The sequence below is a fragment of the Megalobrama amblycephala genome, linkage group LG1, assembly GCF_018812025.1.
Source record: "Megalobrama amblycephala isolate DHTTF-2021 linkage group LG1, ASM1881202v1, whole genome shotgun sequence".
NCBI classification, from domain to species: Eukaryota; Metazoa; Chordata; class Actinopteri; order Cypriniformes; family Xenocyprididae; genus Megalobrama; species Megalobrama amblycephala.
Window position 1 is genome coordinate 35,449,195 of NC_063044.1, and position 15,124 is coordinate 35,464,318.

The following is a 15,124-nucleotide window of genomic DNA, read 5'->3' on the forward strand; positions in this document are numbered from 1 at the left end:
CGCTGGTGTTTTCAATTCATACTTGCAGACAGAGGGCGCTCTTTGTGCATTTTTAGTCCACAAATTCATCTAAAGAAGAAGAGGCTATTCCATGAATGGTGTTTTCAATTCATACTGCAGCCAGAGGGCGCTAAAGAAACAAAAACTCATCTAAAATTCATCTATAGAAGAAAAGAAAACAGGAACTAACTGCATGTCTTCTAGAGCTCGCTAACCATGACTTTTACATCCAGATAAACACTTTTCAAGACAATAAATACATGATTGAGACAATGTATGCATGTGTTGCCTCTGAATTTGCCTCTGAATAACGCTCGTTCTGTGGGCGTAGCTGAATTAGTGGGTAATGAGCTGAATCACGGACTTCTGACATGGCTCTCTTTTCATACAGATTACATAAACACAGAATGTTTGTTTTCAATTTGACTTGCACGATTTAAAACCTGACATTTCAACGTTTTGTGACATAAGTCACATTTTTTTTGTGATTAGTATTCAATAAGTTACAGTTCATTTTCTGAGAACTATCAGATTGGACTTCGTTCAGAGGGAGACGAGAGATCACGCATCATGTTAGTTTTCTTTATTTTACAAAAAGCACAACATTTTGTTTTTACTCTGAGTGTATACAAATAAAAGGAAGATATTCTATAGTTTCAATTGATGCATTACTTATGTCTCTATGACAAACAAATGACAGAGTATTTTAAGTCTGTTTTGCTGCAATGTGAAAAAAAACCTGCAAAACGCGCCGGCGTGTTTTCAGACCTCAGAGAGTTAAATGACTTTTTTTCTCTCATTTCAGACCTGATGGAAGAAAGCAATGAGAGTGAAGAACTAAAGACATTTCTAAAGAAAAGAGCCAAGAAATCTTTCACCTGCACTCAGTGTGGAAAGAGTTTCTCAACCAAACAACATCTTAAGATTCACATGAGAGTTCATACAGGAGAGAAGCCGTTCACATGTGATCAGTGCAGGAAGAGTTTCAGTCAATCATCAAGCCTTAAAGAACACATGAAAGTTCACACTGGAGAGAAACCGCACACATGTGATCAATGTGGGAAGAGCTTCACAACCAAACAACATCTTAAGGTTCACATGAGAGTTCATACAGGAGAGAAGCCGTTCACATGTGATCAGTGTGGGAAGAGTTTCTCACGATCATCAAGCCTTAAAGAACACATGAAAATTCACACCGGAGAGAGATCGTTCACATGTGATCAATGTGGGAAGAGTTACACACAAAAAGGAAATCTTAAGGATCACATGAGAGTTCACACTGGAGAGAAGCCGTTCACATGTGATCAGTGTGGGGAGAGTTTCAGTCAATCAACAAACCTTAAAAAACACAGGAGGATCCACACTGGAGAGAAGCTACACACATGTGATCAATGTGACAAAACATTTCTAGAGTCATCAACCCTGAAGAGACACCTGACAGTTCATACAAAGGAGAAGCCACATTCATGTTCTGTGTGTGGAAAGAGTTTTTCACTGCTGTATTATTTATATCAACATCAGAAAACACACACTGGTGTGAGAGAGTACATGTGCTTTGAGTGTGAGAAGACTTTTACTACAGCAAACAATTTAAAAGTGCACCAGAGAATTCACACTGGAGAAAAACCTTACAATTGTTCACACTGTGACAAGAGATTTAGTGATTCATCATCTCTGAAAATACACGAGAGGATCCACAGCAGAGAGAAGCCGCACACGTGTGATCAGTGTGGAAAGAGTTTCACTATTAAAAGTAACCTGAAGATACACATGAGAATTCACACTGGAGAAAAACCTTACAAGTGTTCACACTGTGACAACAGATTCAGTCAGTCATCACAACTGAAAACACATGAGAGGATCCACACTGGAGAAAGATCTTACAAGTGTTCATACTGTGACAAGAGATTCAGTCGTTCATCATCTCTGAAATCACATGAGAGGGTCCACACTGGAGAGAAGCTGCACACGTGTGATCAGTGTGGAAAGAGTTTCACTATTAAAAGTCACCTGAAGATACACATGAGAATTCACACTGGAGAAAAACCTTACAAGTGTTCACACTGTGACAACAGATTCAGTCAGTCATCATCTCTGAAAACACATGAGAAGATCCACACTGGAGAAAAACCTTACAAGTGTTCACACTGTGACAACAGATTCAGTCAGTCATCATCTCTGAAAACACATGAGAAGATCCACACTGGAGAAAAACCTTACAAGTGTTCACACTGTGACAAGAGATTCAATCAGTCATCATCTCTGAAGACACATGAGAGGATTCACACTGGAGAAAAACCTTACAAGTGTTCACACTGTGACAAGAGATTCAATCAGTTAGCACATCTGAAACAACACAAGAAGATCCACACTGGAGAGAAGCTGCACACATGTGATCAGTGTGGAAAACGTTTCACTATTAAAAATCACCTGAAGATACACATGAGAATTCACACTGGAGAAAAACCTTACAAGTGTTCACACTGTGACAAGAGATTCAGTCAGTCTTCATCTCTAAAAACACATGAGAGGATCCACACTGGAGAGAAGCCACACACGTGTGATCAGTGTAAAAAGAGTTTCTCTATTAAAAATCACCTGAAGATACACATGAAGATCCATGCAGTGGAGAAACCACATCACCACAGTCTGAAATCATGATAAGTAGTTCATCTTTGTGCTGAGAAACAACGTCTCTTCTAAGACACACACCAAATCTCTCCTCTCCACCTATAGATGGCACTGTTGCACTGTCTGCTGTTGAATTATCCAGGTTGTGGATGAGGAGCGGCCCCTGATGTGATTGCGAAGCATTTAGGGTGTACAGTAGTACATAGTAAAGTGCTATATAAATGCGTCATTCATTCATTTATTCATAGTTATCCATTTCTCAATATGCTTTCTTGTCTGTGTTCTTGTGAAACGTCATCAGTTGCTGTCCAAGTACTGTTCCAGTTCAAAATTCACATCTAGCCAAGTACAGTTCAAATCTCCGGATGTGTTCTTGATACACCCTTTTTATCACGAATACATAGAGAGGTGACTTGTGCGGACTTGAGACAGCCAGGTATCCCAGAATGCATTGCGTACTAACCAGCAAGTGTTAGTAGCAGAGGAGAAAACCCAAGTAATTCAAACATACTACTGTTATTATGTCATGATATGTAGTTTTAAGAGTTTTCAGGCAAGAGTGTACTGTTTTAAAGCTCAAATTTGTGGTTTATTGATAAAAGTAGAGCCTATTTGGAGTTGTGAGATCCAGATGATCACCTGGTGCTCAGTGCTCATGTACCCCGCTGAGAGCATCCTTACCTTGGCTACTTCTTCTGATGTTTGCCGTTGACTCTGATGTCTCTGTAGTGGTTGAACATAATATAATTCATCTTTTGTATATCTAACGGGTGATCTTTGGTCTCATAAATCTATAATTTGTTGAACTAAAAGTGAAATCTCATAACTTTATATAGTTAGGAGTTATATTTTACTGTTGTAGCCTACTAGAGCGCTGACTTTGTATGTTTGACTGAATCATTTGCTTTATTTTTTATTGTATCTTCTTATACTTTTTGCTTATACTTTTATAATAGTTATTTGGTAATTAAAACTGATATCTAACAAAAAGAGTTAGGGTTGTTTTATATTTGCAGACTATATGCATATATTGCCTGAACCACATATGTTTAATATTTTTAAAATGTAAACAAATATAGGAAGAACTGTGTTTTATAGTTTGTTTGGTTATAAATATACATGCAGTGAAGATTGTAACACTCTGCCTAAATAAGGCAGGCTACACAAATAAAGTTTGTTCTTTTCCCTCCTAAAACTGTTTGACTGAGTGAGGTTATAACAAATAACCACAAATACAAAGAATAAATGCCAACCCAGAGTGTATTATACAAGAAGAAACAGAAAAGCAATATAGACAAAAATGTGTGTGTGTGTGTGTGTGTGTGTGTTATAGTTCGGCCTCACCGGTGAGGCATTTTGAATCTGGGAGCACATTGAGGAACAGCGCTGTCCTGTGAAGAAGTCCAAAGCAAAATAATCCCACCAGGTTGGTTTGTCCTCAAGGATAGAAAACAGAGTCACAGATGTCATGTATGTTGATTGGTTAAAAATCCTGATGATGCCACAGGGATTCCTTGGCATGTTGCGGCGGATCTCTCACGGGACAAAACGGGAACAAGACAGAAAGACGGGAAAACAATTATACACAGACAGGTGAACAGCTGTCCCCTCAAAATAACAATAGTGAGTGGGCTCAATTAGCCATTTTCTCTCCCCGGTGTCATGTGACTCGTTAATGTTACAAGGTCTCAGGTGTGAATGGGGAGCAGGTGTGTTAAATTTGGTGTTATCTCTCTCACTCTCTCATACTGGTCACTGGAAGTTCAACATGGCATCTCATGGCAAGGAACCCTCTGAGGATCTGAAAAAAACAACTGTTGCTCTACATAAAGATGGTGCAGGCTATAAGAAGTTTGCCAAGACCCTGAAACTGAGCTGCAGCACGGTGGCCAAGACCATACAGCGGTTTAACAGGACAGGTTCCACTCACAACAGGCCTCGTCATGGTCGAACAAAGATCACACCCTTAATATAAAATGTGATGCTTCTCCACCCTTCACAATGAAACATTACATCAAGAGAAACTGCTACAATCTTACAATGGGTAATATTCCTGGTTTTCTTGTAACAATTAATTCAGAGTAGTTTAAAGGGGCTTTATATAGGAAATGACACCCAGTGGTTGAAATAGGTACTGCAGTCCAAATTCAAAATATAGTTTGCCCCGCCCCCTCGTTCAGAGACGCGGGTGGCCAAGGATACGCATCGAGAGGGAGCACAACTGACAATGGCTACGTTTACATGCACCCAAATAATCCACTTGTAATCGGATTGAAAAACGTTCATGCAAACGCCTTAATCGATCCGATTGAGCTCGATCCAAATGAAATTTCGATCGGATTGGAAGGGGTGGTTTATTCCTTTTCTAATCCGATCTAACAGCAAAAAATTACCATGTAAACGCTTGAATCCGACTACTTTCTCAATCAAAAGTCAAAAGTCTCTGGAGCACATGTGCAGTGCAATGTTGACATGCATTACGCAGTGCGCAAGTTCACGTTCACGTCTGTAGTTGTAAAGATGTATGCCAACAGGCAGTGACGTATATATCCTTTCGTTATAATATTGGATTTTTTTCCGTTTTAAAACAAGAAGGGGAGCCAATGGATATCACACAAGAAGCAACGTGCAAACTTTGCTCAAGAGTTATGCCGGTGAAAAAGTCTCAACCTCGGTCAGTATTCACCACAAAAAGTGAAAGTAAAAAAGTGACAGAGCTGTCTGACGCTGCATTAACAGAGCATATTCTCTCAGAGACGAATTTCAACATAAAATGCTGATAACGGTATATAACTCTCTAAATTTATTCCATTATTTGTCTTGTGGCCGTACATGGCTAGTGAAACAAATGAGAATAATAGTATTTCGTGTAAACAGTTTGTTTGAGTGTTTGTAGTGTTTGTCAGTGCTTGAAGTAAAGCTACGCTTAATTTTCATTGATGACAATATATAGCCTACACTCTCAATAATATAGGCCTATAATTCATTGTATAAGACCTAAAACATTTTAAATCATTTTCAAAGTTAGCAAATAGCCTAATCTTATGTTATCCTCAGGACATGTCAGTTATGCAATGATGCGCTATGAAATTATTGCGGGGCAAATTTATTATAATATTAATTTAATAATGAAAGAAAGAAGCCTAATGTAACAGGCCTACAATAATTGGAAATGCCAAATCTTCTTAATATTGCCTAGATTTGATGCTTTTGACAATATCTCATCGATACATGATCGTCTGTTGACGTAACCCGGGTTACCGCAAGTGTGATTGATATGACGTCACACATGAGTACATGTTTAGAGTACATGTAAACAGATCTGCAGTCGGATTCAATTCATTCGGATTGATGAAAATTGGTGCATGTAAACGTAGCCAATGAAAGCTGAGGAGACTTACACACTGTAAGCTGATAAGTTGATTTATCTGTGTTTTAAAGTGCTGTTGTTCATAAAGATTATTAGATGCATCCAGAGGCTTTAGGTCAAGTAGAATCTGCGATTCTCTGACCCAGTTTGTTAGCTGGTTTCCACGGCTGCAATATGCGGTGTTTTCCGCCAACTGGCAACCTGTTATGTCGAAATACTATTGGATAAACTGGCTGCACACGGTTTCACACAGACCAAAACAAAGACAGACATTCCAACACGGAACGCACATTTCAAAGTAGAATATCTGGCTGTAGTATTGTTTTTCTGAGAAACAAGTAGGTGAACTTAACATGTTTCCTAAATATCTGCAAACATATTGGGGTATTTTTATGCTTTATTAAAGTAAAAATCTTACATATAGCCCCTTTAATGAATTTAGGACAGATGTTTGACAGTTTTAGGTTTATAAAACACAGTTCTCTATTTTGAGGCCACCACCACTTCTGGTTAAAGCCTGTACCAGCCCCTGAATCCGTTCCAGTGTCAGAGTCAGCTCCAGTCCATGAACTCCGCCCAGTGCATGCACCTATACCAGAGAGCATTGCAGTGGCCCTGATGACACTAGCAATTGTGTGTGTTTGGCCACCCACACAATCACTCCTGCTTACTTGCTTACCTGCATAAAGTCTGTTGATTCAGCTGTGCACATCCAGATGTTAATACTGGCTTGTCTAATGCCTTGAACTTGGGCTGGCATATGCAAAATTTGGGGGCGTACATATTAATGATCCCGACTGTTGCGTCACAGTCGGTGTAATGTTGAGATTCGCCTGTTCTTCAGTGGTCTTTTGCACAAATCAAATTTACATAAGAAGAAGGAAACAATGGTGTTTGAGACTCACTGTATGTCATTTCCATGTACAGAACTCTAATTATTTAACTATGCTGAGGTAAATTCAATTTTCAACTCTAGGGCACCTTTAATGTTTGGCACGGAGGCCCGATATCCTTGTGAGGTGCCAGAGACGTATGAGGTAATTTACATTGTTTCATATAAATATCATGTAGTATCATTTAGAAGTTAATAATTTCAATCTTCAATGTTGTTTCTGAAAAGGTCAACAGCACTGTGGAATCTGTGTTAGCAGAGGACACTATATCAAATGCCATTTCTCTGAAGAAGAAAATGGACAACATTGTAAAAAAACCCAAAAAAACAGGACAGAAGACAGAGGGTGGCAAATCAGGCACCATTTTTTGTAGGCCAGAAGGTCCTGTGAAAAAACATAAGGGCCCAGCAGATGAAAGGGGGCAAGTTTGAACACAGGTTGTTGGGACCTTATGAAATTGTCCATTTACAAGAAAAAAGCGCAGATTTAAGGGACGAAAAGGGATTTTTTCCCCCCAAAATCAACACTGACCATCTCAAACCATTCAAAAAAGACAAACCCCGGATATCTCATACAACAGGGGTTCTCAACCTTTTGCAAGCTGGGCCCCCCCAAAGCTGGTTCATTGCAGTTGGGGCTAAAGAATTCCTTCAGTCTACTGTCACTCTTCAGCTCAATAAGCTGTTCCTGCATATCAACTGATAGCTTGTTTGCTGTGCACACAAACGGATCTCGAACCAATGCAAAAGAGCGATAATCCTCTTTAAAGTATGTCGCAAATTGTTTTCTCATTGCTGACAGGTGCTCAGACGCTGATTGAAATAGCGAGGAGAAATCGTGTGACGTGCCTGCATCAGTGATAAAGTCTGCAAGGCTGAGGAACATGTCGCAGTTCCCTCGACTGATGCGGCCATGCCAGAGGTCTAGTTTTTGTGTGAAGGCATGCACTTTGTCTGCAAGGTGCAAAATATGAGTTTCGCGGCCTTGCAAAGACAGGTTGAGGCCATTCAAGCTGTCAAATATATCGACCAAATAGGACAGAGACGCAAGCCACATAGTGTCATCCAGATGCTTCGCCAGATCTGATTTGATTTGTCAAAAACCACTTCACCTCCTCTCGCAGCTCATACAACCGCTGTAACACCCGCCCCCTGGAGAGCCAGCGAACTTCAGTGTGCAGAAGCAACTGTTCGTGCCCTGACCCCATCTCCTGCCTGCGCACCATCCATGCATAGGCCTAACGCATCGGTCCCAAGCCAAACCATTTTCACGGATAAAAATATCAAGGACATTGAAAATGGCTTGATCCTGTAGTGTGCAACTGAAGAGGCCGGCAAAACAGGACATCCTCCTCAATCGACTTGTCCCGCAGATACCTGACATAGGTGAGGAGCTGTGCCTGCCCAGCAATATCAGTGGATTCGTCCAGCTGCAGCACGTAGTAAGGACTCTTTTTTACGAACTCTATATTGCTCTCTGATATCATTGGACTTGTCTACAATTCTCCTAGCGACAGTGTCATTGGACAGGGGTATTGCTCCGAGTTTGGCTGCTGCACTATCGCCTATCATTATTCTGCACGTCTTGCGCTGCCGGCAAAATGAGAGTCTCGGCGATTGTATGCGGTTTACCCAGTTGAGCGATTCTTTTGGCCACTACATACGATGCCTCCAAACACTGTTTAGACACAGTGCTGTGCACTGAAATGGTTGCCTGTTGCTGATGGAGGCCATCAAGCTTTCTTTTAAAATATTCAGCCGGTTTATTTTTAATTCCAGCATGCTTTGTTTCGAGGTGCCTTTTTAATTTGCAGGGCTTCGTACTGTCGTTTGCCAGCACCTGGACACACGACACACTGAGGTCTCAGATCAGCCATGACTGTAAACCCAAACTGCAGGTATACTTCATCGTACATTTGAAGCTTTTTTGCAGCTGGTGGTGCGTCGGTTGGCTTGTTGGTCCTCACAAGAAATTTCTCCATTTTTGTTATGTGTTTTCAATAAAGTTTAGGCAATATGTAACTGTGTGTGTGGCTATGTTGAGAGACGTATCAGGGGCTAATCAGTCGGGACTTAGGCACGATCTTTAATTAAACGAACAAAATAATTATTTTGCAGACAATTCAGATTTTATTTTAATACTTAACAATTGTAGTCCTCGTCAGTGTGTGTGTGCGCATGTGTGTCTTAAGGCAGGAGCACACCAAGCTGACGGTCGGCCGTCGGGCAGTTTTTCTTCGTCGGCCAACTAAGTTTTTCAGTGTGTTCTGCAATGTCGGCTGAAGTTGGTCCTCGTCGGCTTTTTTTCGGCCGGTTCGACATGTTGAATCGGCGTTGGAGCTCGTCGGGCCATCTGATCATTCTGATTGGCTGCTCAGCTACTGCCGTCTGCTGTTTCGGAAAGGCATTTCATCTCACGCAGGCGCAGAACTGACGTGCTACTTGGCTGTCGGCTGTTTAGCGTCGGTTTGGTGTGTCTGGGCAACTTTGGACACAGACGCTACCGACGTGAGCCAACCCCGCAGTTTGCTTTCGTCTCCACTAGTTTGTCGGCGTCGGCTTGGTGTGTTCTGGCCTTTAGTCGCGTGGGTAGTTTTAGCTAAGTGTAGCTACTGCCTAGCAGATACTGGCTAGGGCTGAGATTTGATCTAATCTTTAAAAACAATATTTGTGGGTTTAGTCTTTAAAAAGTCTGTTGGGGTTTTGTAGTGAAGGCCTATGTAAATCGAGACTGATAACAGACTAGCGAGAGCTGGCACAAGTGAACTTGGCAAGAGACTAGACTAGAGTGAATGGAGAGCTATGTCGTGAGTCAATTTAAATGCAGTTTTTTATCATAAAAATTAATTCGGATGGTTCGATTTTCTGCATTTTTCGCATCCGTTGCAAATATTTTGAGGGGTGTTTTTGACAATTGAGAGCCACCAAATGATGAATATGAAAAAACGAATAGGACAGTTTCGAACTCAGTTAGGATGCAAGGACCTTAAAGGTGATAGAGAGGATTTTTTCGTCGACTGAGAATCCAAAGACTGTTACTGAGTTTTTGAAATGAGCGCATGCGTAAGAACAACCCCCCTCCTTCACAACACATTTCAAAGGAACGCCTCCCAAAACGCGTGCACGAGTATTGATACACGAGTGTTTACCATCATTTCGAGGGAACGCCTCCCAAAACTTGTAAACACTTGTATTGGAACACGAGTGTTTACCACCGGCATTCGCTGTGTTGTGTTTTTTGGATTCATTATGTCGGACTCACCACAGGTAACTCATAATCTGCAGTTGTTACTCCTGTCTCCTGACAAAAACATTGCATGCGGCGCCTGTGGAGTGTGGAAAGTTACTGGAGCGCGCAGCCGCGCTCGTCTCTCACAAGGAACGTCACGGTAGTGATTGACAAGCCAGAGGGCCAATGGCTGATGTTTTTAAGGCCCTACCTCGTGCACAGATGATGTATATTAATATTATTACTTTCAGTGCACCTACTAAATAGTCTTTTATCCGTTAGTAAAGACAGTTTCAAGTAACATTGCAAAAATGTATAAAACAAAACATCCTCTTTAGCACCTTTAAACTTTTGAGGCTTTTGAGCTTCTCGAGGAGAAATCAAACAAATGAGCGCCGTTTTCTAAAGTCTATGAGCGCAGCACACACAAATAATCTAAATTGACATAATGCAGTTCAATTTCAAAATATGGTGTTTTTATATTTATAACATTTGAATACAGTTCAGCAACATACATCATCACATGACCTGACGACCAAGAGAGCTGACAACTGACCATCACTTAATTTACCATCACCTCGCGATTGAAAATGTGACACTGTAGACGAAATAATAACTGTTTTGTTCTATTTTAGCAGCGAAAATAGATCCGATGAATCCAAAAAAAGATCACAACATCTCACAGCAACACTCAATCGTATTTTGAATGATTCAGTGTTTTGAACAAATCGTTTGAGTCAAAGATTCAATGACCCATTCACAAACATCTGTCTCATTCTTGATGAATCGGCCGTTTGAACGAATCGTGAATGAATGATTCAATGACTCGCTTAATAAAACCGCTTATCACCTGCATTTGCACTATCGACAAACCAAATTTGTTCAAAACTTTTTAAAAAAAAATCAGTCCAAACACATTTTAATTTTTATTCAGGAGTTATGTATATACAAAACTATAACTTTTTATGACAGTAGTTTAGTGCTAAAAAAAAAAATTGCACTTTTTTTTTCAGGTTTTTTTCCTCCCATCCTGTAGCCTACTCACGCCCGCCCGGGAGAGTGTGAACACTTGTAAGGTTTTTCTCCATTGTGAAATATCTGGTGCAGTTTTAAACTGTTTTCTGTAGTAAAAGTCTTCTCACACTCAAAGCACATGTACTCTCTCATGTACTCTCACATGTACTCTATTAGTATGAATTTTCTCATGTTCTTGTAAACTATACAGCAGTGAAAAACTCTTTCCACACACAGAACACGAATGTGGCTTCTTCTTTGCATGAACTGTCAGGTGTCTCTTCAGGGCTGATGCCCAGAGAAACGTTTTGTCACATTCATTACATGCGAACAGCTTCTCTCCTGTATGAACTGCACTGTGAATCTCAAGACTTTGTTTTGAAACTCTTCCCACATTGATCACATGTGTGTGGCTTCTCTCCTGTATGAATTCTCATGTGAAGATCAAGACTCTGTTTGGTTGAGAAACTCTTTCCACACGGAGTGCAGATTGTAGATTTCTTGGCTCTTCTTTTCTTTAAAAAAGTCTTTTTAGTCTTTGAGCGACTCAAAGGTTTTTCTCCAGGTTTGACATGATGTTCCTCCTCCACTTCACTCAGTTCTTCACTCTCCTTCACTTCCATCAGCTCTGAAATCACAAAAATAGTTAATTTTATTAAAGTAATTCAAAATGAGGATTATGAAGTGGAAGAACATAAAAGTGAACCTTCATGTACTGAAGTAGACGACTGCTATGAAATATTCTGATCATTTTGATGCCTTTTTATATATTTATTATATGTCCCTGAAACAATTATTATATTTAAAACATTATAGAAAAATCACTGTGTTTCTGTAGTGAGAACTTTTCAATATTTTGATGAATGACACAATTATTGCCATATTTTGACACCAACTTTTAGATTGATATTTATTTTACTAAAACTGTTTAATGATTAAGGGTTGGTCACACTTTTTCTTTCACAGACTTCCACACATGTGAATGTGGGACACTGAAAACAAACTCAAGTGAATTTTGACCCTCAACCCTGTTATGAATTTTCCTCATCTTAAAACTGTGACGCCCAGGAAGTGACATCATCTGGGCTCTTTCTAGCATGATGGGAGGACAAGAAAATAATCTCAATCCATCGTCTCAGTTTTTACACAAACTGTACAGTGTTGATCATATTCATCAACCCTGTTACCAAAGTTACTGTAAGAAGAATAATCTATATAACTATGAATAACTTCTACATTTTATGAAAAGTACAAATTTATCAATAACCTTAAATCAGTTTTTGCTTAAGTGAAGCTTACAGCCATTCTGGAAAGTGAATTTGCTTGATACAGTTTGGTGTTTACTGATATTACTATTTTTTTATTTTGAAACATGTCTAAAATTTTGGTTACATTGTTGCAAATTTTGAACCAGATATAAAAATATGTATTTTGACCTGATGTTGATAATCAATATGAACATTTTTCAAATCTCACTTTACTGACCATTTGTTGAATATTAGATGAACTGCCTATCTAAATGTGTTGTTGAATCTTTCTAACATGAATGTTGTTCAGCATCATGAATGAATGAAGAATAAACACCAACCTCTTTGTTCTTCACCATCTTCAGTGTGTTTCATTCTGCAGGGTTCTGGATCACTCATGTTCTCACTGTCCTCCTTAATAAACTCAGTCTTCGCATATTTCAGCTCTTCCTGATGCACGTCCTGATATTGCTGAGTTAGATGCGTTCCTGGGTCAACATAGTTTGTTGATCCTGGAACAACATTCTAGTCTGAAAATTCAGTCTTAACCCTATTCCTACCCCTAAACCTAAACCTACCCAAAAGTTATCCCAAAAATCAGAGGGAAAAATGATAGATGAATAACACTGATGTAGAAGGATCAATTCATGATTTTAAGCCTAAACCTGACATAATCTGTAAACTTGTCCCTGAAATCTGATTGGTTGAATTGAATGTTGTTCCAGGATCAACAAAAATGTTGACCCAGGAACATGCTGAACTCAGCAATATCAGGTTATGCCTTCCTGATGATCCTTTGATGGGAATATTCCAGCATTTATTGATGTATTCCAGTGGGAGGAGCTTAACTGATGATGTGACTACTGTGGGAGGAGCTGATCTGCCAAAATAAAAAAATATATCATTTATGGGGTTTGTTTTTAATATATAAATGATAACATTATAATTTAACAAAATTATTCCAATTATGAATAATGGTAAGAAAAACAGTTCTACACATAAAGACAGAAATAAATGTGCATATCTGTAACCAAGAAATCCCCCCTCAGTCTGTTGACAGCAATGAAATAAGCTTTAAAGGATTAGTTTACTTTTAAATAAACTTTTGCTGATAATTTACTCACCCCCATGTCATCCAAGATGTCCATGTCTTTCTTTCTTCAGTCGAAAAGAAATGAAGGTTTTTGATGTAAACATTCTAGGATTTTTCTCCATATCATTCATTTCAATGGGCACCAAACGGTTGAAGGTCCAAATGGCAGCTTCAGTGCAGCTTCAAAGGGCTTTAAACGACACCAGACGATGAATAAGGGTCTTATCTAGCGAAACGATCGGTCATTTAAAAATTTTTTTTAAAGTTTAAGTTTTATAAGCACAAATGCTGGCTTTGCTCTTTTCTCCGATGCGCGTTCGTGACGTCACGTAATACGCAATTACGTTGAAAAGGTCACGGTTGATGTAGGCGTAGCAACCACAGTTTCATTCGCTCAGGATTGTGTATAGGAAATCTATGAAAACTCACAAATTTCTGTCCTGACAAAAATTTTCTTTTAGGCTTTCTAATATTAAAACACCCAGGATACGCACACCTTTCAAGCGTGAGTTTAAAATATTCTAACTGACCGCCAGAGTGAGTTTTTTTAAGGCGACCCTTATTTTAGAACGTTTGCCCTTATTGTTTCCATGGCGACGCGTGTGTGTCACGAGCGCTGAACGTAGCCACAATAACACTGTATGAGAGATGGATCACTATTTGTTACAATAGGACCAGGCCGGAGACAGAAGATAGATAAAACAGGTTTGTTTATTGAACACAAGCAGAGTATATGATGCAGACAGGTGAGTAGCAGATGCACTTTGGTGATGAACGAGTGATATAAAGAATGACACAGTCCTTTGTTGTTGCAGAGTGACAATGGAGAATGATACTTGCTGAATGGAGCTGATGACTTCAGACAACACTTCACGCCAGATGGGAATCGTGGGAAGGAGCTTAGGAAACCCGGAGAACAGGTAAGTAGTCAGAGGAGTCCTTGAGGTAAGCATACAGGTAAGTCCTTAGATGCAAACGAGACCGGACAATGTGGCTGAGTGAGAGTGTGTCTTAAATAGTGCTGGTGATGAGTGCGCTGATGAGGTGCAGGTGATGGTGATCAGTACTCAGGGGAACCCGACGTCGTGGCGGTCTACCTCTTCCACGAGGTGCAGGTCGGTTGGGATGTGTAGAGTGGAAGGTGTCGAGTAGATTGGGATCTAGGATGTCATTGCAAGGGACCCAGGAGCGTTCCTCTGGACCATAGCCTTCCCAGTCCACGAGGTACTCCAGTTGTCCGCCACGACGCCGGGAGTCAAGAATTTCTCGCACCTCATATGCTGCTCCATCCTCCAGGATTAATGGAAGGGGGGGTTCAGCATCGTCCACGCCAGGCTCTGTGGAGAGAGGAACAGAAGGGTGGTGAGGCTTGAGAAGGGACACATGGAAAGTGGGATGGATACGATACTCAGGTGGGAGTTGAAGGCGGTAGGTGACCGGGTTGACCTGCTCCGTGATGGTGAACGGGCCAATGAATCTGGGACTCAGCTTCCGGCAGGGTAGACGCATGCGGATGTCTCTGGTGGATAGCCATACCTTCTCTCCAGGTTGGTAAGTGGGAGCCTCAGAGCGTCGCAGATCCGCTGCCATCCTGCGTCTACGGAGGGCCCGTTGGAGTTGGTGGTGTGCTGAGTCCCAGACCCTCTCG

General features: G+C 40.4%; 1 protein-coding gene across 1 annotated transcript in view; it reads left to right on the plus strand.

Moving 5' to 3' along the window:
* The window catches only part of LOC125245430, a 1,350,402-nt gene that overhangs the window by 343,863 nt on the left and 991,415 nt on the right, over positions 1 to 15,124 (plus strand). Inside the window, 1 exon segment of the mRNA XM_048156021.1 lies at positions 889 to 2,610. Within this exon segment, the coding sequence (XP_048011978.1) occupies positions 889 to 2,610 (1,722 nt within the window).